General features: G+C 37.1%; 1 protein-coding gene across 1 annotated transcript in view; it reads left to right on the top strand.

The window, feature by feature from the left end:
- Positions 1–25,679, top strand: part of PIAS1 (protein inhibitor of activated STAT 1) — a gene marked incomplete at its 5' end in the record, with an annotated part of 94,728 nt that overhangs the window by 35,870 nt on the left and 33,179 nt on the right. Inside the window, 4 exons of the mRNA XM_079700801.1 lie at positions 12,693–12,777; positions 13,276–13,323; positions 16,547–16,637; positions 17,290–17,424. Coding sequence (XP_079556927.1) covers positions 12,693–12,777; positions 13,276–13,323; positions 16,547–16,637; positions 17,290–17,424 — 359 coding nt within the window. The remainder of the gene's footprint in view (positions 1–12,692; positions 12,778–13,275; positions 13,324–16,546; positions 16,638–17,289; positions 17,425–25,679) is intronic.

Here is a 25,679-nt window from a genome sequence, read left to right on the forward strand (position 1 = left end):
AAAATCTTCTCCTATAAGTACAGTGAGCCCTTAATATTCACAAGAGATATCCTCCACGACCTTTATAGGTATCCTTAATTACGAACTCCACTAGAACATTTCATCCTTTCTCTGAATTGGAGTATGGAAAAGGTGGAAATCTGAATGACTGTTTTTACCCTCAATGAGAGCTACTGACAAGTATACAATTTAGGCCACAATGAGAGGCTGAGTTATTACCTGGGACACTCATCCTACATCCTCAAAACAGCTAATATTCAAAGTCCTATCTTAGCAAAATTTCAAATTACATTATAGAACTTTGGAGACCTTCAGGATTGGCTGTAGTGATTCAAAACAGAATAGTAATTAATTCACAAATCTGAGATATTAATTTCCTATTGCAGATATGAAAACAAAATTCTCATATTTAAGTATTAAAATCAATAACCATTCATACCTGAATCTGTTGCAATCTGACGTTTGCTCCACATTCCACTGAAACAGGTCCAGCCAAGATCATCTGTGTCTTGCTAGTTATTAAGTCTAGTTCTCAATTCTTAACCTGACTTCTGAGCGTGTACCACTGCCGCTTTGAAATTCTTTCTTCCCTTGATGTCAAGGTCGCCATTTCCTCCTGTTTTTCTTTCTGAATTTCTGGCTGTTTCTTCTTTGACTTGAGCCTTAAATGTGGTACAAGGGTTCTGTTCTGTTGTTCAGTCCCCCTCACCATCTGCCGGTTTTTTTTTGTGTGGGTGCGTGTGTGCACCATTTTGCTTTAGTTACTACTTTTTTAAACAACTTTATCAAAATATCCTTGACATACCATAAACTTCACATACTTGAAATGTACAATTTAATACATTTTGACTATGTGAAATCACCATCATTATAAAAATAATGAACATATCCATCACTCCCCAAAGTTTCCTCATCCCATTAGTAATTCCTCCCAGCTGCCCCTTCCATTCCCAACCAGCCCCTAGATATGATGTTTTCTGTCACTATAGATCAGTTTGCATTTTCTAAAATTTTATATAATGGTATCATGGAATATATAATCTTTTTTGGGGGGGTGGGGTGGGGGGGCGAGGCTGACTTCTCTTACTCAAGATTATATTCTAAGGTTTACCCATGTTGTTGTATCAGTAGTTTGTTGCTTTTTATTGCTGAGTGGTATTTATTATGTGGATATAACACTATTTATTCATTCACCCACTGATAGACATTTGAGTTTCCAGTTTTTGGCTGTTGAGAACAAATCTGCTATGAAAATTTGGGCTCAAATCTTTGTATAATTATATGCTTATATTTTTCTTGGGTAAATTACTTAGGAATGGAGCAAGTGGGTCAGATGATAGATACAGGTTTAACTTTGTAAGCATCTGCCAAACTGTTTTTTAAACCATTAGGCCATTTTACATTCTCTTCTGTAGCATATGAACTTTGCAGTTGCTCTCCATGCTTGTCAACACTTGGTGTTGTCATTTTAAGGATTTTAGACATTCTAATAGGTGTGTATCTCATGTAGTTTTAATTTGCATTTCCCACAGACTAAGGATGTTGAACATCTTTTAATGTGCTTTTTTGTCATCCATATATTTATCTTCTTTGGTGAGGTGTCTGTTCAGATCTTTTGCACATTCAAATTTTGTTATGTTGTTTGCTTTCTTGTTAGTGACTTGTAAGAGTTCTTTATAGATTCTGGCTACAAGTCCTTTAATGGATATGTGAGTTGTAAATATTTTCTCCCAGTCTGTGGCTTCTCTTTTCATTTTTTTTTTAACAGTGTCTTTCCAAGAGCATAAGTTGTTAATTTTGATGAAGTCCAGTTCATCACTTGAAAAAAAGATCATGCTTTGGGACTGTACCTAAAGAAGTCTTTACTCCCAATCCATCCCTGGAATAGATATTTGTTTATCTATTCATCTCTTGATGGACACTTGAGTTTCTTTTACCTTTTGGCTATTGTGAATAAAGCTGATACGGTCATTGGCATTCAGGTATCTGTTTGAGTCCCTGCTTTCATTTCTTTGCATTAGTATATACCTAGGAGTGGAATTGCTGAGTCTTAATGATAATTCTGTGTTTTACTCTTGGGGGAACTGCCAGGTTGTTTTCCACAGCATCTGTACCATTTTAGTATTCCTGTCATCAGTGTATGAGGGGTTCCAGTTTCTCCGTATCCTCACCAACTCTTGTGATTTTGTTTTGTTTTGTTTTTAATTGTTGCCATCCTCGTCAGTTTGAAGTGGTTCTGGTTTTGTGTACAGTAATTCCCCTACATACGAACCTTCAAGTTGGGAAAATTCAGAGATGCAAATGCTCATTTTCATGTCCAGTCATGTAAGATCACGTGTCTGGTGTACATTGTCATGTGCGTGCGTTCTCTACAAGTGGTTGTGCTTTTGTGTACTTTACTATACAGCAGTGGTCCCCAACTTTTTTGGCACCAGGGACTGATTTCGTGGAGGACAATTTTTCCATGGACCAGGGTTGGTGGGGGGGATGGTTTCGGGATGATTCAAGTGTTGTGCACTTTATTTCTATTATTATTACATTGTAATATACAGTGAAATAATTGTACAACTCACCATAATGCTGATAGGAGGCAGAGCTCAGGCGGTAATGTGAGTGATGGGAAGTGGCTGTAAATACAGATGAAGCTTTGCTTGCTCGCCTGCCGCTCACTTCCTGCTGTGCAGCCCAGTTCCTAACAAGCCACAGACTAGTACTGGTCTGGGGGTTGGGGACCCCGGCTGTACAGTACTGTATAGAGTACCGTAGTACAGTATCTTTACTTCAAGCCCAGGATGTCTGGAAGCAAGCGTAAAAGTAGCGGTGGTGTAGCTGGTACTGCTAAGAAGTGCCAAGTGATAACAATGGAAACAGAAGTGAAAATAATTGAGAGTGTGGAGCAAGGCGAAAAGATGGTAGATATCGCTCATTCTTATAACATGAATCGTTCAACCATTGGCATGATTCTAAAGAACAAGGACAAGATCATGGAACGTGTAAAGTCTGCTGTGCCGATGAAGTGGACAATATCATTAATATCAAAGAAACATGGAAAAGTGATAGAGGAGATGAGGAAACTTCTCAGTGTATGGATGCAGTATCAGCATCAAGTCCCACTCAGTTTAATGCTGATTGAAGAGAAAGCTAAAAGCCTTTATGAAGACTTGAAGAAACACGGTGAAGAATCAGATTGCACATCTTTTAATGCCAGCCTTGGCTGGTTTCATCAGTTCAAGGCTAGAGCCAACCGTCACGATGTAAAAGTAAGTGTCAAGGCAGCAAGTGCAGATACAGTAGCTGTCCGGGAATTTCCTGAAACGCTTTGAGAAATTATTGATGAAGGCGAGTATTTACCTGAGCAGGTTCTTAATGTGGATGCGACAGAACTATACTGGAAGAGGCTGCCAGACCAAAGCTACATCAGTAAGGAGGAAAAGTTGATGCCAGGCTATAAAGCAGCAAAGGATAAGCTAACTGTTGTTTGGTGGCAATGCTTCCAGTGATATGAAGCTGAAGCCTCTCTTAGCTTATCATTGAGAGAACGCAAGAGCCCTTAAAGACATAGCCAAGGGCTCTCTTCCTGTTGTGTGGAAGAGTAACCCCAAAGCCTGGGTTACACAGGCCATTTTACAGGACTGGTTTTTCTACCACTTTATCCCAGAGGTAGAGAAATATTGCTTGGAGAAGGACATCCCATTCCAACATTCTTTTGCTGCTTGACAGTGCTCCGGGCCACCCGCCATTCATAGATGACTTTCATCCCAACGTCAGAGTAGTGCATCTGCCACCGAATACTACGTCGCTCGTCCAACCTATGGACCAGAGAGTTATAGCGACTTTCAAGAAATATTATTTACATCACACTTCTCGTCAGGCAGTAAAGGTGAGTGACAAATCAGGAACAACCTTGCAACAATTTTGGAGGGACTATAACATCTACAAGGCCATAAAAAACATTGACTTTGCTTGCCATGAGGTTACAGCCATCACCATGAATGGGGTTTGGAAGAACCTTTGCCCACAGTTTGTTCACAATTTTTGTGGATTTGAGGTGCATGAGGAGTCCAAAGAGGTCTTCAGCAACTTAGTGTGACCCTCAGTGAGAAGCTGGAGCTAGATCTGCAAGGGGACTATAGTGACTTTCCTTTACTACTTTTGCAAAGTCTGTATTCCTTGTGTGTGGTCTGTGGAGCTTCTCTTCCATTGTCTCTTCAGTCGGCCTATGATCTGATGGAGATTTCTCCAAACATCCAATCACCCCTCATCCTGCCCCCCCAAAAGTGTGTACATCTCTTTAAATCTTGTGATAGATGACAGGCTACAGTCCCTACAGCTACAGTGGGGCTGAGGAATAGGGGATAATTGCTAGATCACTCACACAGCTCTCTCAACAGATTCAGCAGTCTCTTTCTTCATCAAGCATTCCCCTGGTTGCTATGTGTCTGATCAGGTTCAGAGTTCTGAAATCATTGATTCTGATTTTTTTTTCCCCAGCTTAATGGTTGTTTGGGAGGAGGAATTAACTCCTGGAGCTTTCTATTCTACCATTTTCTGTGATGTCACCTATGATCTACTTTGTGTTAATTTTTGCATATGGTGTACTATATAACTCAAAGCACTTTCCCCCCACTGCATATGGGTATCCAGTTGTTCTGGCACCATTCATTGAAAAGACTGTTCTTTTTCAACTAAATTGCCTTTGCACCTTTGTCAAAAGTCAGTCGTTCATATATATGTGGATATATTTCAAGATTCTCTATTCTGCTCCATAGATTTATTTTTTTCCTCTTTTTTTTTTTTTTTTTTTTTTTTTGCGGTACGTGGGCCTCTCACTGTCGTGGCCTCTCCCATTGCGGAGCACAGGCTCCGGACGTGCAGGCTCAGCGTCCATGGCTCACAGCCCTAGCCGCTCCGCGGCATGTGGGATCTTCCCGGACCGGGGCACGAACCCGTGTCCCCTGCATCAGCAGGCAGACTCTCAACCACTGTGCCACCAGGGAAGCCCCATAGATCTATTTTTTTAATCTAGACACCAACATCACACTGTCTTAATTACTGTAGCTTTATAATAAGTTTCAAAATCAAGTGGTATTGGCCCTCTAGCTTTGTTCTTCTTTTTCAAAGTTGTTTTAGCTCTTCTAGGTCCTTTGCATTTCCACATGAAGTTTAGAAACACCTTATCAATTTCTTAAAAAAAAAAAACTAGCTAGGATTTTTATTGGATTACATTGAATCTGTAGATCAGTTTGGAAACAACTGATATCTTAACCACATTGAGTCATCTGATCCATGAACACTGTCTATCTCTTCATTTATTTGGGTCCTTAATTTCTCTGAGCAATAATTAGCATTTTTCAATGTACAGGTCTAGCTCCTCTTCTGTCAGTTTTATGCCTGAGTATTTCATTTTGAGGGGATGCTACTATAAATGTGTTTTTAAAATTTCAATTTCTTATTGTTTACTGCTAATTTATAGAAATAGCACAGATTTTTGTATATGATTCTTACCTTATTAAACTCACTTATTCTAATACCTTTTGGTAGATTCTATCAAATTTTATACATAGATCATCATGTTGTCTGTGAATAGATGGTTTTAGTTATTTTTTCAATCCTGATGTTTTTTCTTTCTTTTTCTTGCCTTGTTGCACTGGCAAGAATCTCCAGTACATTGCTGAATAGAAATGATGAGCGGATGTCACTGTCTTGTTTCTAATTCTTTAGTCTCTCATCTTTAATTGTAATTTTGTTGTTGTTGTTTTAATTAATTTATTTATTTCGGCACGTGGGATCTTCGTTGCAGCATGCGGGACCCTTCGTTGCGGCAAGCAGGCTTCTCTAGTTGTGGTTCCAGAGCACGCAGGCTCAGTGGTTGTGGAACACAGGCTTAGCTGCCCCGCAGCATGTGGGATCCTAGTTCTCTGACCAGGGATTGAACCCACGTCTCCTGCATTGGAAGGCAGATTCTTAACCACTGGACCACCAGGGAAGTCCCTAAGTGTAATGTTGGCTGTAAATTTTTCATAGAAATCCTTTATTGGGTTGAGGAAGTTCACTTCTATTCCTGGTTTGCTGAGAGTTTTTTTAAAAATCAGGAATGGATGTTAAATTTTTGTCACATGCTTTTTCTGCATCTATTGAAATGACAACATATTGTTTCTTTTTTAGTTTGTTAATCTAGTGACTTGAATGTTGAAACAACCCTGCATTCTTGGGATAAATCTCTCTTGGTTATAATGTATTATCCTTTTTTTTTATATGGTTGGATTTGATTTGTGAAAGTTCTGTTAAGAATGTTTGTATTTATGTTCATGAGAGGTAACAGTTGGTAATTTTCTTTTAATGTCCTTGTCTTGTTTTGGTACTGGAGTAATACTGTCATAAAATGAGTTGCAAAATATTCTCTTTTTAATTTGGGGGCAAGTGTTTGTTTAGAATTTGTATTACTCTTTGCTTAAATGTTTGATAGAATTCTTCAGTTTTTTTAAACAATTTATGTAGAATTGGTACTATTTCTTTCTTAAATATTTGGTAGAATTCCACAGAGAAAACATCTGGGCCTAGACTTTGCTTTCAGGAAAGATATTTAACTACAAATTCAAACTTTAAACTAGATATAGAGCTATTCAGGTTATCTATTTGGTAGTTTTTGTTTTTCAAGAAATTTGTTTTTTCTAAGTTGTCAATTTTTGGCCGAAAGGTGTTCATGATATTCTCCTATAAACTTTTCTTGTTTATAGAATCTGTAGTGATGTTACCTCTTATTCCTTATTCTTATTTTTCTTTTCTTCTTTTCCTTAGTAGTCTTGCTAGAGGTTTATCAATTTTATTGATCTTCAAAAAGAAACTAGCTTCTGGTGTTGTTGATTTTTCTCTATTTTTTTGGTTACAGAGTATTCCATTATGTGAATGTTTAGTCAGTCATTCTCCTATTGTTGATATTTTGCATAAGAATAATCTTAATGGGAACTGTGTGACTAATTTATATGATGAAAATGACAAAACCTTAAGGATATGAATAAATAGACACAGATACAGTACTCCAGGATGGGAAGATTAAAGATGTAAAGATATATAAAGATGTCAGCCCTCAAAATAATTTATGGGTTTATTGTAATTCTACTCAAAATACCATTGAGCTTTGAGAATCATGGCAAAAGGATTCAAAAGTTTATCTAGATGATAAAACATTTGAGTTGATGTTAAAGTTCTGAAAAAAGAAGAATGGATGGAGAGAAACCTGATAGAAGATATTAAAACATAGTGAAACTATAACAATTAAAAAACAGAGTGCCAGGGCTTCCCTGGTGGCGCAGTGGTTGAGAGTCTGCCTGCCGATGCAGGGGACACGGGTTCGTGCCCCGGTCTGGGAGGATCCCACATGCCGCGGAGCGGTTGGGCCCGTGAGCCATGGCCGTTGAGCCTGCGCGTCCGGAGCCTGTGCTCCGCGATGGGAGAGGCCACAACAGTGAGAGGCCCACGTACAGCAAAAAAAAAAAAAAAAAAAAAAAAAAAAAAAAAACAGAGTGCCAGCACCAGGATAAAAAAGACCAATGAGAAAATAGCCTGGGAATGGAACATGTTGGTTATAAGGATTTAATATATGATAAAGGAAGCACACATATCCATAGGGAAGAAGGATTATTTAACAAATGGTGTTAGTATAACTAAGCAATTTGGAGAAACAAAAAATTTAGATTTTTAAAAAATATCACATACTAAAATAAGTTCCAGATGGATTGATAATTACATAGAAACAAGAAGCCAAAGAATTGATTGTGTACTGATTGAACCTGAGAGGGGGAACAACACGAATTTACAAGGAGGTGGTTGACAGATTAGACTACATAAAACTTAACTTTTTTTTTTTTGTGGTACGCGGGCCTCTCACTGTTGTGGTCTCTCCCGTTGCGGAGCACAGGCTCCGGACGCACAGGCTCAGCGGCCATGGCTCACGGGCCCACCCTCTCCGCGGCATGCGGGATCTTCCTGGACCGGGGCACGAACCCGTGTTCCCTGCATCGGCAGGCGGACTCTCAAAAACTTTTGTATCATCCCAAAATGTAGCCAAAATGAAAAAACATAACAGACTGGGGGAAATATTTGCAGCAGATTTCCAAAGGATTAATATTGTTTATATATGAAACTCTTATGCAGATGTAAAAATGGGCATAGGACAAGATTAGACAATTAACTAAATAGGAAGTTAAAAACAAGAAAAAAGTTCTTAATACAAACTAAACTACTAAGGAGTTGCCCAGATCCTCCATTAAATTAGCAGCAACTCCCGTGCAGGCCAGACTAGGATGCATTTAGTAGATGCACAAATTGCTAATGGTCTTATAGTGTTACAAGCATTTGCAAACCACTCTCGTGATATGTCAAGATTCATTTAAAAAAATCTCCATACTTTTTGACCCAGAAAACCCACATCTGGGAATTGATCCAAAGAAAATAATAGCTACCCCCTCCCACCCCGTTCCAAAAAACAAACGTATAAGCCCTGTATACAGAGTCATTTCAAATAATGAAAAATTAGAAAAACCTAAATGGTTTATCAAGGGAGCAATTAAAATTTTCATACACCCCACAGATAGTATGCAATGCAATAATTAAAATATGGTAATAGAGATTGTAATTGAAAATGTGGTGAATAATTTTTTTAAAGCAAGCTTTTAAATTTATGTGTAATTTGATTGAAAAGAAATATGTAAAAATGACAAGCAGTTATGATGAGGGTATAGTGGGTAATTCTTTTCCTGTTTTCTATGATTCAGTATAATGCTAGGCTGCATTAATAGAAGTACAGCACACTTAGATCAGGGGAGCTAATTAATAGACCTATGTTTTGAGAAGAGCATGGGCTTTGGAAATGTGTAGATCTGACTTCCAGTTCGTGTTCTACTTACCTAGTATGAGGCCTTGACAGTTGCATAACTACTTTGAACCTCAATTTCTAAATCTGAAAAAAGAGTACATTTTTTTATGATTGTTGTATGGATTAACAGTAGTAGATGGTAGTTGTTGATAAAAATATTGTTCTTGTCATATCACATCTGAATAATAAGTCAGCTTACAAGCAATCATAAATTTCAATGGCAAACAACTAAGATTAATTTTTCACTTACGTTACTTATTAGCTGTGGATTGGTTGTGGCTCTGCTCTGTTCTCTCCACTCTAGAATCAAGGCAGACTGGAAAGAAAAAGATGTTGAAACCCAAGGATAGTTCTTAGAGGTCTGCTCCACAGTGGTACACTTCTCATATTTCATTGGCCAAGGCATTGGTGGCACTGGGTCATATTCCTCCTGCGGGGATGGGCCAATACAGAGGGGCAGCAAATATTTTGGAGAAATAGTATGCTATGGCAGAGTGTGTTCAATTCTGGCTGTCACTTTAAAAGTGTCATAGACTGGGATATGTCCAGAGGAGAAAGATTAGAATGGTGAGTAATTCTGAAGTCTTGCCTGACGTACAGTGGCAAGAGTCGATGGAGAGAGAGGGGGCACATTAATGCTGTCTAAAATATTTGAAGAATGGCTATGACTGGATATGCTATATGACATCAGTGGGTGGGAGTTACAGCATTATATATTTTGATTCAGTGTAAGGGCATAAGGAGGAAGGGAGACAGAAAAGGAAATTGGTGCTTGTTTTAAATACCTTACCTCATTTAAATTTAAAATAATCCTATGAGGGGTTTTGTGCTCGTGTATGTTTATGTTTAAATATTGAAGAAAACAGATTCAGAGTGGATAAGTACCTAAGGTCACATGGCAAATAAGTGGTAGAACCAGTTTGGAATCCAGGTGTATGTGATCTCGTCTCTTTCCACTAAACTTTGCTACTCTGTTGGGCTGCAAGCTTTCTTACAATTACACTGTTCATCACCAGTCATCATCTGCTTGACAAGGTGATGGCTTCTCTTCCCCCATCTCTAAAAGGGTTCAAAGTATAAATGGAAGAATTGAAAGGAAGGTTGAACTCTATCTAGATCAATGGTCTGCAAGCTCATTTGATTATTTGTACCTTTCAACAAAATAATTTAGCATATACCATGTATATGTTATATATGTTAAACTATTATATTGATATTGTATATGCTATAAAACACACCAAAAATAGAAGTTAAAAAAGTTAAGATTTGACATGAAATTATAGATATTTTTGTGAATTAGATTTTATGGAAAATCTCAACTTTAGAAACTTCTATTTTACAGGTGGATATTTTTTCCTTTAACCCTATGGATTGTCTTGTGTACCCACTGAGATGCATACCCCCAACATCGGAGGTCATTGTTTTGGATGATTTGTAAGACTCATTTTTCAGTATGAAGATTCCATGATTCTGTTTGGCCTGAACTTTTCTGAAAGGGATGATGATAGCTTAATTAACTTTTAGAAAAGTTTTTAAATAACCTTATCTAAGACCAAAACTATAAATTCACTGGCATTCATAGCAAAATTAAACCTGAAAATCAAATAGTATGAAAGATGCTTTTCCAGGTAAACAGTAATAACCCCATGAGCATTTATATATAAGAGGATGTAAAAAGGGGTTACTATTAAGTAATAAACCTGATTTCTATGTCTGGCTCAAGAAACAGCCTTGTTATTTTAGTCGTATCTTCTCTATCTAAATCTGCATGTGTGTGTGTCCAAAACTTTCTGTACTCATGTATTTTTAAATGAATGTGAAATTTTGCCCAGAGAATAATATTAATTTTGGTACTTGGGAAATTATTTTATCAATAGCACTGTTTTAGAATGGAGCCAGAAATCTAAATCAGGATAAGCCTACTGGACTAAAATCTTTATAGAAACATATCCTCTAAGAAGCAAAAGAAGTTACTTTCATTGCCTGACAGAGGAAACTGTTTGCTTTTCTACATTCTGGTCCTTGGTTATCTGCCTTTTGCCACGTTGATATTTCATGATTAAGATAACTTTCTGGGGCTTCCCTGGTGGCGCAGTGGTTGAGAGTCCGCCTGCCGATGCAGGGGACGTGGGTTCGTGCCCCGGTCTGGGAGGATCCCACGTGCCGCGGAGCGGCTGGGCCCGTGAGCCGTGGCCGCTGAGCCTGCACGTCCGGAGCCTGTGCTCCGCAACGGGAGAGGCCACAGCAGTGAGAGGCCCGCGTACCGCAAAAAAAAAAAAAAAAAAAAAAAGATAACTTTCTGGTTAGTAACTGTTTCTTGGGGATAGAGTTTTTAAGAAAAAACCTTCCCAGATCACAGAAAGCAGAAAAGCAAATGTAGACTTTAAAAGATACTCCTATATTGACATGAAATTGTAGTTCAACAGTGTTCTTTTGCATTTCTTTCTCATAGTGATACATTTGTACAGCTTTTTGACATTTGTGTTTGGTGGTAATTTTGGAGGAAGTGTTGCTTGCAGGCAACTCATCCGAAACAATGACCTCCAGATGTTGGGGGTATGCATCTCAGTGGGTACACAAGACGATCCATAGGGATAAAGGAAAATATATCCACCTGTAAAACAGAAGTTTCTAAAGTTGAGATTTTCCATAAAATCTAATTCACAAAAATATCTAAAATTTCATGTCAAATCTTAACTTTTTTAACTTCTATTTTTGGTGTGTTTTATAGCATATACAATATCAATATAATAGTTTAACATACATAACATATACATGGTATATGCTAAATTATTTTGCTGAAAGGTATAAATAATCAAATGAGCTTGCAGACCATTGATCTAGATAGAGTTCAACCTTCCTTTCACTTCTTCCATTTATACTTTGTTTGAACCCTTTTAGAGATGGGTTCAGCTCCTTTTTCTGTACCAGTTTAAGTGCCCCACAGGCCAGGAGTTCCTTGGTAATAACTTTCAGTGATCCATTTGTTCTAGAAAATTATCCTGGAAAAGGACAGTTTAAATAATTAAGTTTGGTATTTCTTAATTTTTAGTCTTTTGTTCATTCAACAAACAGTCATTCAGTGCTTCTTTGTGCCAAGCACTGAGGAAATATTAGTGAACAAGAGGGATATTGACCACTGATTTTAAAAATAGACATAACGTGTATTAAAAGCCAATAGAAATATTGTTGCTCACGGCAGCGCCCTGTAGGAATCCCTGGTCTTCACTGACCTGTGCTTCCCTGCCTGTTCTCTTGCTCTTTTCTCTCTCCCCACCTCCACTTCCCTCCCTTCCTTCTCTCTATTCCCTTCCTTCCCTTCTTGTAACTCCTTTCCTCCTTTGAGATAGTGACCACAGGCACATTTTGATGTCAATTCATCTAAGCGTAGGAGAAACTATATATGATATTTATTGTATAAAACTTGGCATGGTATAGTTAGATGGGAGATGATCAAATTCTTAATTTGCCTTCAAGTCCAACTGTCATCTCACCTGTGCAGATCTCAAGGTGTATGTATATGTTTGTTACTTAGCTCAGAAGCCATGTATCTTTAAATGGGTTTATATTATTTTAAATAAAATTAATATCAACATGTTTTTATACAAGTATGCTTTTTAGATGCAGACATATATATGATTAGATATTTGGCACATATCTTATTTTTCAGTGTCTTAACTGAGTTATCTAAACTCTAGAATCCATCCTACTTAATTTAAAGGTGTGTGAATGGTTGGGTTTTTTTGTTTTGTTTGCTGTTGTGTTCTATATTGATGAATTTGAAGGTAATTAAAAATATAATTCTTTTCTTCTTTAGCATCAGACAACAGTCAGCGCTTTCGAGAAACCTGTTTTGCATTTGCATTGACACCACAACAAGTGCAGCAAATCAGTAGTTCCATGTAAGTTGTCTTCGAGTGTAACTTGCAGCTTGACCTTTCAATCCAGTTTTGTCTATAAGTGACTTTTTAAAATAGTGTATTGGATGAGTATTATTGTCGTGCAAATATTAGTATTGAAAATACTATTATATCGGGCTTCCCTGGTGGCGCAGTGGTTGAGAGTCCGCCTGCCGATGCAGGGGACACGGGTTCATGCCCCAGTCCGGGAAGATCCCACGTGCCGCGGAGCGGCTGGGCCTGTGAGCCATGGCTGCTGAGCCTGCGCGTCCGGAGCCTGTGCTCTGCAATGGGAGAGGCCACAACAGTGAGAGAGGCCCGCGTACCGCAAAAAAAAAAAAAAAAAGAAAGAAAGAAAATACTATTATAGTGTTAGTTAACCCTAATAACTGTTAATATTTCTGATAAATTTGAAATACTTTCTGGAGTAACAGTGTCTTTGAATCAGCTTTCCTCTGTATATCTTTAAAATAACTGTAGTTCTTACTCTGTCTTTTCTAGGGATATTTCTGGGACCAAATGTGACTTCACAGTGCAGGTCCAGTTAAGGTACAGTGTTGCTACAGTATATATCCAAAGTTTAAAAGTTAATATTCCTTCAAGATTTAAAAAATCTACCTGATTTTCAGTAAGTAAATTGAAAGTATTGGGTTTAGATATTTGGGTGAGGGAAAACCTTTTCCTGTTATGATACATCCTAATTACTATCAAAGTTAGATTTTAATGTAGCAAGTCATGTGCCATATATTTAACCATATTTCTCTATTTTGGTTGCCCTTGGTTGGTTGAGAAGCTCCAGCTAATGATATATTTAAATATGGTGGTCAGCTCTTTAGAAGTACCAAGCTTTATGAAAGCAAAGACCTTATCTGCATGAGTGGCAGACTACTGTAGAGAAAGAACTAATACTTAGGTTAAGTCTACAGTGTCTCATGGACTAACAAGAACCAAAATAGTCTAATTTGTTTTGTCCTGTATTTTTAAACCATTAATTTAAATACTCTCTAATTTAGATTCCATGTGAGACATCTCTTGATAGATTTGTAAAGACGAAATTTTACAATTTGGAAAACGAAAATTTTCCAACATGCTACTGCCCATATTCAGTTTCTTTTCTTAGCCCATTTCTTCTAAGAATATCTAAGACATCTTTTATGTTAATATGTCTCTCTCTTGTTGCTTACATAAACCATCTTATGCTGTTCTTTTTACTCAGTGACTATCCTTGTGTAAACCTAAGTGTCCTACATTGTTCTTGTTGCAATAGGGATAGAAGAGGAAATACAAGACAGCTGTTTTCCCTATAAAGTGGGAAGGATAAGTCAAGCAGATAGCCCAGTCTCAATAATCAGATACTAAGTTGTATGTACAGATTATAAATACACTAGGAGATCAGAAAAGAGATGAAAGCACCAGCTCAGTGCTTCATGGAATAATGTGAAAAACTCTGATCTAGGTTCAAAAATAGTGTGATGAAAACTGAGAAAGCAGAGGAGAGGCTGAGGTCTTGGTTTTGGAAGGCACTGACAAAGGTGTTTCTGTGTAAAAGGTACTTTTTCCTCTGTCAGGGGCAGACTATGATAATGACTGAATAAATTAAAGGACTAAAATATGGTGCCTTCGTAATTAATTATATATTGCTGGAATATTTTTTACTTCCCTGCCTCAGTAGTTTACATTTTGTTCATACTGATATGTGACTTTGTCCTTTAAAACAGTGGTTTTCAGACTGTTGCTTGGAGCCACTGTTTGGGGGCTACCCTCTGGCTACCATTCCACCTTCTCTCCCCCAACCCCCCCAATTGCCCCACCTGACACACACATATACACACACTCTGAACCAAAGTAATGTGGCTTTGATCTGTTGTACATGTTTGACTTCTGGGTTAGTTTTCATTTGAGGAGAGTATCCCAAGACTGAAATAAAGTTTGAAAACCGTAGCTCTAAAACAAAAGATCTAGTTACTATCCTTAGTATTAACGTACGCATGCATTCTTTAAAGCAGCAAAGAGGTATGGTTCACATTCCAAAGGAAGGTTTTCTTTCTAAGATCAATGCAGAGATTCTAAGGGGATCTTGACGGTTAAAAATGGCTTAGCCATCAAATTTATCTCCAGAATTTGATGAAAAAAGAACCATTTTGTATTATATTTGGTAATTGTTAGGTGGTTCTTTGTATTTTACGAAATTGTTTTCATCCCCACCCTCCTCACCCCCTACAGCAATCCTAGTGTATTAAGTTGGGAGTGTATACCTTCCACTATCCTAATTATAAGTCTTTATCTAAAACATGAAAACAATTTGGTCAGAATTAGGATCAATATTTTCTCTATTAGATTCCTAATCTGTTTTCATTTATCTGTTTCTCCTCCCCACCCCCATGAACTCCTATATAGAAACTTTCTGCTCTTGTTCCCACTTTTAAAATCGTTTTTTTCTCTTCGGTTTGTAAGGGTGATTTAGATTTTCACTTTTTGCTTAATTGAATAGGGGTCAACTTGTCATATATTGCTTTTCTGTAGCTTCAGGCAGCCAGGTTCATGTTTCTAATTTATCTCTGCATCGGAGTAATTGATTTAAAACTTTATGGCATCCTCTTACTGTTGCAAAGTAAAGAACTGGCCTGTAATAGAAGCTTCTGCCGGGGTTAGAGATGATCTTGTGGGGTTTGACATCTGTTTGCTAAGTATATTTTGAGAAAATCTTTGTAGATTAGTAATTGTCAACGTTTATATGGATCTCTAACCCCTTTGAGAATCTAATGGAAGCTATAGATTGTCCCTGCTTAAAGAAGACCATATATTTATATGTACCCATAAAATTTTACATAGAAAATTGTCCCATTTTGTGGACACTCCCTCACACAGATTGCATGGCAAGCAGATCAAGATGTTGAGAGAAGATGTTTGTGCATGATGAATATTTCACAATTCAGAGATAGCATTCTTCTTAACATGTAACTCAAAGGTGCTGTGAACATTCTGTAAAGTGGAATGAGCCTCAGCTCTGTATTGGGAATAAGGAAGTATAATAATCAAGAACAGTTGTCTTAAATAGCAAATTAATAATTTATTTCTTGATCTATGTAAGAATGGAGTGAGAATGTACAAATTATGTAGTTGTCCTTGGTTTTCCCAAAAGATAATGCATTTAATTTAGAAATAAATGTTTTCATGAGTTTCTAAAATAGTATTCTAAACATATGTGGGTATAATACAATTAATGTTATTATTCAGCATCTTCAGTTTTCAGGGAATAATGGAGTACCTGGGCTTGATGGACAGAACTTGATCCTGGGGATGGACTTCTAGCATTTTCAGTATAGTCTGCTGAGAACCAAAAAAAATGTTTCACAGACAAATAAATTTGAGAACTACTATATATTTATATTTCCCTCTTAAAAAGTTACAGTTATTGTTAGCCTAGCTCTGAGAAGTTCTATATGGAGGAAACTTAATTTAATTTTTTGATTCAAAATTTCTTAAATTTATTCAACCACAGAGCACTTCCCCACCTCCTCCCCCCAAAAACATGCTTGAACAAATGACTGGAAATATTATGAAGACAACTATAGGTTGGTAGTTGTGACCACTGAAACTCTACATTGACAGAATTATTTATTTTGAACCTATTTCATGTATTTATTCAGGTTTAGTAATTTTTTGCTGTTGTTATTAAGTTTGACCATCTTTTAGATTAGCTATGGAACAAAAGTATTAATGTGGTGTCATCCTTTAATAAAGGTAATTAAACTTGTCCTTTATTGTTTAGGTTTTGTTTATCAGAAACCAGTTGTCCACAAGAAGATCACTTCCCACCCAATCTTTGTGTGAAAGTGAATACAAAACCTTGCAGCCTTCCAGTAAGTCCCAAAAGCTATTTTTTAAAAAGTGCATTGCCAACATAGCTAGCAAATAAGTCATCACAGCTGTTGTTAATCATACTTTTTCATTAAGAAAACATCTTTATTTGGGATATATATTCATGTGACTGAGTGAAACACTTGTACCAACTATGTACAATTAACAGCTGTGACATTAGCTATGGAGACATAGTCTAGGAGTTGGGTGTGGTAACTTTAGTGTTTTACTGAATTTTGGGAAGACGAGATTGTTTCAACAAAACCTCAGATGTATTCGTGTGAGTCTGGAAGCTTTGGTTGAATAGAGATTTGAAGAATGCTGTGCCTTTAACAGAGGAGTGGGGGCTGTTATTGTTCACCTTTAAAATAGTCCTTATATACTTATCCAAGCTCTTTATGAATTCAACCTGATTCTTAAATTTTAGAAATTTTTAAAGTTCTGCCACCAGTATTTTTCGCAGGCTTACTATGAGACTGTATGGTTGTTTAGAGAAACATACAGGAAACTCTTACAAACGTTTACTTCTCTACTTTTAAATGAAAATACTCATATTTTCTCATATGTAGTTTGTAGGGTTTTTTTTTTTTAAGGAATGGAAGTTGAAATGATTGTGGAAATAATAAGTAGAAATAAATTATATTTCATCCTTAGGGTTATCTTCCACCTACTAAAAATGGTGTGGAACCAAAGCGACCCAGCCGACCAATTAATATCACCTCACTTGTCCGATTGTCCACAACTGTACCAAACACCATTGTTGTTTCATGGACTGCAGAAATTGGAAGAGTAAGTAAATTTTTGTTTCTACCAGATTTTTGTATTATAAGGAATGGTTAATCTCCATGGCTACCTGAGCTTGTATGTAAATAAAAGGAGTTGCAAAAGGATTTATTTTTGTCTCACAATGAATTTTCAACATGTTCCCATTTAAAAAAACGGGATCTTGCCGACCCAGTGTTCTATAACCTGATAACTTTCACTGAGTAATTTTCATAAACATCTTTCTATGTCATTTCATGTTCATCTGCATGATTTTAAAAGGCTACATCATATTCCAATATGATATTCCCTGTTGTTGAACATTTATTTGGTTGATTGATTACTATTTCAAAGAACATTTTGAAAACCATCCTAGTAGCTCTAACTTTGCATACATACATGGTAATTTCCTTAGAGTAAATTCCCAGGAGTGGAATTGCTGAGTCAAAGAGCATCAGAATTTAAAGAAATTTTGTGTACATTGGCAGATTGCCTTACCAAAAGATGTTGTACAGATTTATTCTCTGACTTTGTGTTTATTCACGTGCCTGTTGACGGATAACTTTGAGTTTTATTTTCTTTAAGATCTCTACTAATTTTAATAGGTAAATAGTGGTACCACATTGTTTTAATTAGTACTCCTCTTATTATTATTGAGGTTGGACATATTTTATGTTTGTGATTATTCACATTTAAAAATCATATCAGTATCTATTTCTGTATTGCTGTTTTTATTGTTTATGAGTTCTTTATATATTGATTTAACCCTCTTTTACATGTGGCAAATGTTTGTTTCTTGTTTATTGCCCTTTATTTTTATTTAATGTGTAGAAGATTTAAATTATTACGGAGCCAAATCTTAACCAGTTTTTTTCTTTTTTTCTTTATTTATTTTTTATTGAGTATAGTTGAATTACAGTGTTGTGTTAATTACTGCAGTGCACCAAAGTGACTCAGTTATACATATATATATATATACACATATATATACATTCTTTTTCATATTCTTTTCCATTATGGTTTATCAAAGGATATTGAATATAGTTCCCTGTACGATACAGTAGGACCTTGTTTATTTATCCTATATATACCAGTTTGCATATGCTAATTCCAAACTCCCACTCCTACCCTCTTCCATTGCCCTCCCCCTTGGCAACCACCAGTCTATTCTCTACATACCTGATTCTGTTTCTCTTTCATAGATAGGTTCATTTGTGTCATATATTAGATTCTACATATAAGTGATGTCATATGGCATTTGTCTTTCTCTTTCTGACTTACTTCACTTAGTATGATAATCTCTAGTTGCACAGTTTTGTTTCTTTATAGTCTTTCCAGTCAGCCTCCATCAAGTTTAGTCTGTCTGCCCTTCCCAGTCTTATATAAATATTTGTTTATATTTTTTTCTTGACTTTTGAGGTTTCTAGTTTTACCTTTAAATATTTAATCCATTGTGAATTTTTGTGTAGTGTGAAATAAAAATTTAATTTTTAAAATAGCCAGTTCTAATACCATTAACTAAATAAATGCTAATTCTGAAGCCACCATTATTATATATTTGCTTTGATTTATCCTGTGTGTGTTCTGAACTTTTCTGTATTGTTTCTTAGCCTAGCATTCTTTTTCCGGCACAATTTCAGATTTTTTTTTTTTTTTGCGGTACGCGGGCCTCTCACTGCTGTGGCCTCTCCCGTTGCAGAGCACAGGCTCCGGACGCACAGGCTTAGCAGCCATGGCTCACGGGCCCAGCCGCTCCATGGCATGTGGGATCTTCCCGGACCGGGGCACGAACCCATGTACCCTGCATCAGCAGGCGGACTCTCAAGCACTGCGCCACCAGGGAAGCCCCAGAATATTTTTGATTATTACAGTTTTATGATATGAGCTCATGTTTATTCACTAATTCATTTGAAATTTATAGAATGTGTGCTATATTCCATGCACTCTGCTGAAAACTGGCAGTACCATAGTGAGAAAAAAAAGTCCTGACTCTTTTGGAGCCTAGGATCTAGGGTGAAACTGTATTATAAGTAATATAAAGAAGAGGTGTGTGGTGATTTTAGAGTATATTAAAGGCCACTGCACTAGAGAGAGGTCAGGCAGGGCTTCCCTGAGGAAGTAATGACTGAGCTAAGATCTGAGAGAAGGGTAGAAGGAATCAGTTAGGTGAAAGTTTCAGAGAAAACAACATTCAGAGTATAGTCCACTGGCAGGTGTGAGCCTAGTTCTTCTTAAGAAACTGAAAGGGAGCAGGAATTGCTAGTGTACATAGAATGGGGAAGAACAGGATACAAGATGAAGCTAGAGAGGTAAAAAAGGACCAAACCATGTAGGGCCTTTGAGGTAATGTTAATGTTAAGGATATTCTCTTTTTAAGCAGAAAGTTTACAGGGCCATATTTCTGTTTAGAAAAGGCCACTCTTCAGAGTGGTGAACAGCTTGAATGGAGACCAGAGTCATGCATAGAGGTTACCTCTTACTATTGCTGAAGCATTAGTGAGAGAAATAGTATATTAGTCTAGAGTGGTGGCACTAGGGATGGAGATAAATAGGTGGATCTGTAGGACTAAGTGATAGATTAGAAATAGGGGCTAAGAGAAAGGGAGAAGTCAAGGATGACTCCTTGGTTTCTGGCTTGAGTGACAAAGTAAATGATAATATTACTGAGATAGAGGAAACACTGAAAAAGGACTGAATTTAGGTGCATTTTGTTTTGCTTTGCTTTGAAGGAAGGAGTATTGGAGGACTACATGGAGACGATCATGAGTTCAGTTTTGAAGCTTTTGAGTTCGAGATGCCTTTGAGACATTCTGAAGAGGCACTTGGGCATATAGGCTCAGAGGATAAGTTTGGGCTAGAGAAGAAAATGAGTCATCTGCATATTGGTGGTTACTAGAGCCATACAAGCAGGCTGACACTGTTAAGGGGAAATGTAACAAGTAAAAAGAAGAGAGCGTTGAAGACTTACCATTCGTGAGGAACTATAACTTTTAATACTGGATAGAAGAGGATGAACCTGCAGAGGACATGGGGAAATAGTACCAGAGATGTGGGGCAGAACGGGGGGTGGGTATAAGAAGCCAAGGGAAGAGTTTCAAAAAAGAAGGACAGGGATTTCCCTGGTGGCGCAGTAGTTAAGAATTTACCTGCCAATGCAGGGAACACGGGTTCGAGTCCTGGTCCGGGAAGATCCCACATACCGTGGGGCAGCTGGGCCTATGCGCCACAACTACGGAGCCTGTGCTCTAGAGCCTGCGAGCCACAACTGCTGAGGCCTGCGTTCCTAGAGCCCGTGCTCTGCAACAAGAGAAGCCACTGCAATGAGAAGCCCGCGCACCGCAACAAAGAGTAGCCCCCACTCAACTAGAGAAAGCCTGCACGCAGCAATGAAGACCTGATGCAGCCAAAAATAATAAGTAAATAAAATAAAATAAAATAATTTAAAAAAAAGAAGGAGATGGTAAGCAGTACTGAACAGATGTTGAGAAGTCAAGTATGTTGAAATCTTAAAGAATACTTTTTGGATTAGAAACATAAAGTTGACTTTAGCATGAGCTGTTTTGGTGGATGGTGGGAGGAGAAGCCTGATTGTGACCAGGCAGAGGTAAGGCAGTGGAGGTAGTGAGTTATAGAAGGGTAGCTTTGGAAATAGGTACAGCTGAGCTGGAGGGAAATTTGAGATGAGAGTTATTTGTTTGCTTTAATGGGAGAGTGTTAAACATGTATAAAGGATGATGGCAGGTATCTTCTTGGGAGGAAGAGATTAAATATACACGAGAAAAATAATCAATAGTGAATTTCATTAAGTAACTCATTGTAGCTAGGAGGGACAACTTCTTTATTTAGTGGAATAAAGGGATTGGATGCATGTATATGATTGGTACTGGAGAGGTGGTAAGTTCTGATCTGATGAATTCTCTTAAGTCCGTGAGATAGGAAGTGAGAGAAGTCTGCTGAGAGTGAGAGAAGAAATCTGGGCCTTGAGAGAGAAAATGTTGAAAAAGTAATTGCATGGAGTAAGACATAATTCTGCTGCATTATTCCCCCAAATCTTTCTGGGAATAAATGAGCTTGCTTTAAAATTTGTATATTAACTTAGAGAGGATTAACTTATTTACAGTATTTAATGTCCTTATTTCAGGAACTGTATGTTTCTCCATTTATTCAAATCCTCTTTCATGTTCCTCAGTAATTTAATAGGTTTCTTCTTACAAATTTTCCATATTTTTTATTGATTCTTGTGTTGTTTATTATTATTACTGCTATTGTAAATAGATCTTTTTTCTGTTATATTTTCTAAAAAATGTATTTATTGTTGATTTATTTAAAAGCTAGTTATTGTTGAATATTTACTTAGTACATAAATTCACATATTGGTTCTGATAGCTTTTTAGTAGGTTTCTTGGTATTTCCAAATAGGCAGTTTTGAGTCTGAGTTGTATCATTATATGAATAATGATAATCCTAATACTTATGCCATAATTTCTTATTCTTGTTCTCTTGTGCTGTCTGGAACCTTCAGAACAATGTTAAGTAATGTGAGTGCTAGTGGACATACCTGGCTTGTTCTTTATGTTAGTGAGAATACTAGTGTCACAACATTAAGTATTATAATGGCTATTAATTTTGGTAGAACTTAATTATAGCAATAACGTAATCCTATGGTCCTCTTTTTTACTGTATATCTTTGAGAGAAATGGATTTTGAATTTTGTCAGAATTCTTTTTTGGCATCTATCAAGGTTATATATTTTTTCTTTACCTAATCAGTATGTCACTATTAGGTTTTTAAAATCCTTTTAAATGTTTTTTTCTAGTGTACCTTGGGCTCCCTGTTTTTGTCCCCCTTTTTGAAGAGGGTGTTGCAGATGTTTTGGGTTTTGTCTGTGTGTGAAAAGTGTATAAACACCAGGGTGTTTACAGTGAACTATGAAAGGAGTCAAACTGTGGGAGAGGAGGGAAATGTGGTTGCTGATATATAGCACTAGAGGAGATGGGGAAATATTCTTCCATGGGAAGCCTTCCACACCTCAGAAAGAAAACAGTAATCTTCAGTGATTTGCAGGTCTCCCAGGTAAGATTTGTGTAGACCATGATCTACAAGTTGGAGACCTTCTTTTTTTTTTTTTTTTTTTTTTTTTTTTTGCAGTACGCGGGCCTCTCACTGTTGTGGCCTCTCCCGTTGTGGAGCACAGGCTCCGGACGTGCAGGCTCAGCAGCCATGGCTCACGGGCCCTGCCACTCCGCGGCATGTGGGATCTTCCCGGACCGGGGCACGAACCCATGTCCCCTGCATCGGCAGGCGGACTCTCAACCACTGCGCCACCAGGGAAGCCCTGGAGACCTTCTTTTTGAAATAAAATATTGAAAGAAAATTGTTCTTTTCTGAGGCCCAAAAGATAACTTATTAGATTGGTTTTTGATCCTAGTTTTATTCAGCTTGTGAAGATACTCTGGATAGTTCACGTAGGATCTCTTACTGTTTTGGGGATTAATTTCTGTATTATTAGTTGCCATTGAGAAATGTTAGCATTATGTCTTCAAAGGAAATAAATGGAAGAGCTAATGCTATGGTGGTAATCGTCTTACAATATATTATAACTCTATGCAGTCAACATGTACACCTTAAACTTACACAATATTATATGTCAATTATAGCTCAACTAAAAAAATTGTAATATAAGAGAAAAAGAAGAGCTAGTACAGTGCTTGAAGGGAAATAAGTGAACTATGTTGTAACTTCTTATCCTACCTCAGAGTAATCACTGCATCTAGCATTTATTAAACTGTCATTGTTTGTAGAGAAGTTATTTAGATACTGGTGTAAAGGGCACTTAATGAGTAGATCATATCTTAATAATGAAGAAAACGTCCTATAAACTTGATAGACAATTTTGAAGACTTTGAAAAAGCATTTGACAAAAACATCAGTGTAATGCAATATATTTCAGTAGTTGGAGTTAAGTAGTACTTTGAAGGGTTAGCAGGAACAATATATCATCTACCTAGGAGAGATATTATACCACTGAAGTTTTGGCGGGGGTTGCTGCTGAATCTCTTTCATGTGATATAAAATTTAATTCCATATTATCGGTACAAGTGGTGTTTGTTAATACCTGACCTTCTTTTTGGTTCCTTTTTTTAAAATTTCTTATCTGGTTACGTGTTTCAACTAGAGCGAACATACCTTTTCACTGAACTTGTAGTTTCTACTTGACCTCTCCTTAAAAATTTATATAAAGCCTTAGGGTGATTACTAGTTCTGAAGATTCAGGCTGTAAGTATATATAATAATTTCATAGTGTTAATTAGCATTTCTCCAGTTTCTATCACACTTGAACTATTAATCAAATAATAAAGGTGAATAAGGATTTTTTTTCTAAAAGGAGCTTTTTAGTTTTATATTAGATTAGTATGTTGTATGTCTAAAATTTTGGTAACTTTTAAGGTTATTTGTTCCTCATTAATAAATTATGGGATTTATTAATGAAAGTAAATTAGCTTTTGAAAAATTTTATTTTATATTGGAGTATAGTTGATTTACAATGTTAGTTTCAGGTGTACAGCAGAGTGATTCAAGTTATACTTATACATATATCCATTCTTTTTCAGCTTCTTTTCCCATTTAGGTTATTACAGAGTATTGAGCAGAGTTCCCTGTGCTATACAGTATGTCCTTGTTGATTATCTATTTTATATATAGTAGTATGCGTATGTTAATCCCAGACTCCTAATTTACCCCTCCCAAATTAGCTTTTTTTTTTTTTTTTTTTTTTTTTTTGCGTACGCGGGCCTCTCACTGTTGTGGCCTCCCCCGTTGTGGAGCACAGGCTCCGGACGCGCAGGCCCAGCGGCCATGGCCCATGGGCCCAGCGGCTCCGCGGCATGTGGGATCTTCCCGGACCGGGGCACGAACCCGTGTCCCCTGCATTGGCAGGCGGACTCCCAACCACTGCGCCACCAGGGAAGCCCCCAAATTAGCTTTTTTGATACTTCATTTTTTTTCCTGGAAAATGTGTAGCATGTGAACATGAATAGGTTTCTGAACTGTAAGTGAAAATTTGACCTTCCAGAGGGTATTGTACAATATATTCTCTTCTTGCCAAAAGAGGGGGATGCATTTTCCAAAGTGCGAAAGTAACTGAAAGTTGGAATGTACATTGGACTAGGTTAGGAGGGTCAAAGCAAATGGTATGTGAAATCAAGAACTATAGAGAACTACACTGGCCTTGGCCATTAGTCCATTGTCCTGACATCCCTACACTTTCCTCTTGATTTCTAGTGCCACCTTTGTCACCAAGCAGGTGCATGATCATGAGCAGATTACATATATTTTTTAAAATTTAAAATTAAAAGCATTTTTGTGTGCCTCCATTTTTCAATCCTTTACTTAGAAAGATACTTGCCCTACTTATCTCTTACAGGCCTTCTTTGAGGTTTAAATGAAGTGGATAGTATATATTAAGAGTGCGTGTAAAACTGTTTGTAGCTAATAAATAGAAGATGGCAATAATTATTTTTCCTTTTGCTTCTTTCCAAATCTCTTGATCTTCCTCTTGATTCCAACACCAAGTGGAAAGTGGGCCTTCTCATTTAGATCTCTCTCTTACCCTTCATAAGCCTCAGCTCTCTTTTCTTCCTCTTATCCAGTCATGTACCCTTTACTTTGCCTTGGCTTGTTGATAAACTATTTTCTTTGTCTCCCTTCTCCTAGTACCATCTCTGGGTAGTCCCTCTGCTGGTAATGGATATTCATCTGTTCTTTTGCCAAACCATCAGCTTCTCTTTGAAAATATTTAATATTCCCTCTGCTTGTTGTGATAATAGCCCAAGCAGGGTCTTTTCAAAACTAGTTAAAGGCATAGAGAGAGATTAAATGGTATAAATTAGGATGCCAGTCTAATTTTTTAAATAGCTACTGTTACCTGCTAAATATGTTTTATGATGACTTTGACATCTTATTGGCCTTGGTTATATTTATTTTTAACAGTGTTCTTTACATAAGTGCCTAAATTGATTAACTTCAAGCATAGGTAGTCAGGTAATACAGAAGCATGACAGACCTGGCATTATCTCTTGAAAGCTGCAAAATTAGAACAAGTTCTTTTACTTTTCTACACTTCACTTTCCTCATCCGTAAAAATAGGATTACTTCAGCAGCTTTTTGGTTAAGATTAAATGAATTACCATTCATGAAAACACCTAAGATAGTGCTTGGCACACAGTAGGTGTTTTAAACAGGTGTTAATTTTCTTTCCCTATTATTGTGGGATTAAAATAGAT

The sequence above is a fragment of the Hyperoodon ampullatus genome (genome assembly GCF_949752795.1).
Source record: "Hyperoodon ampullatus genome assembly, chromosome: 3".
Lineage (NCBI taxonomy): Eukaryota > Metazoa > Chordata > Mammalia > Artiodactyla > Ziphiidae > Hyperoodon > Hyperoodon ampullatus.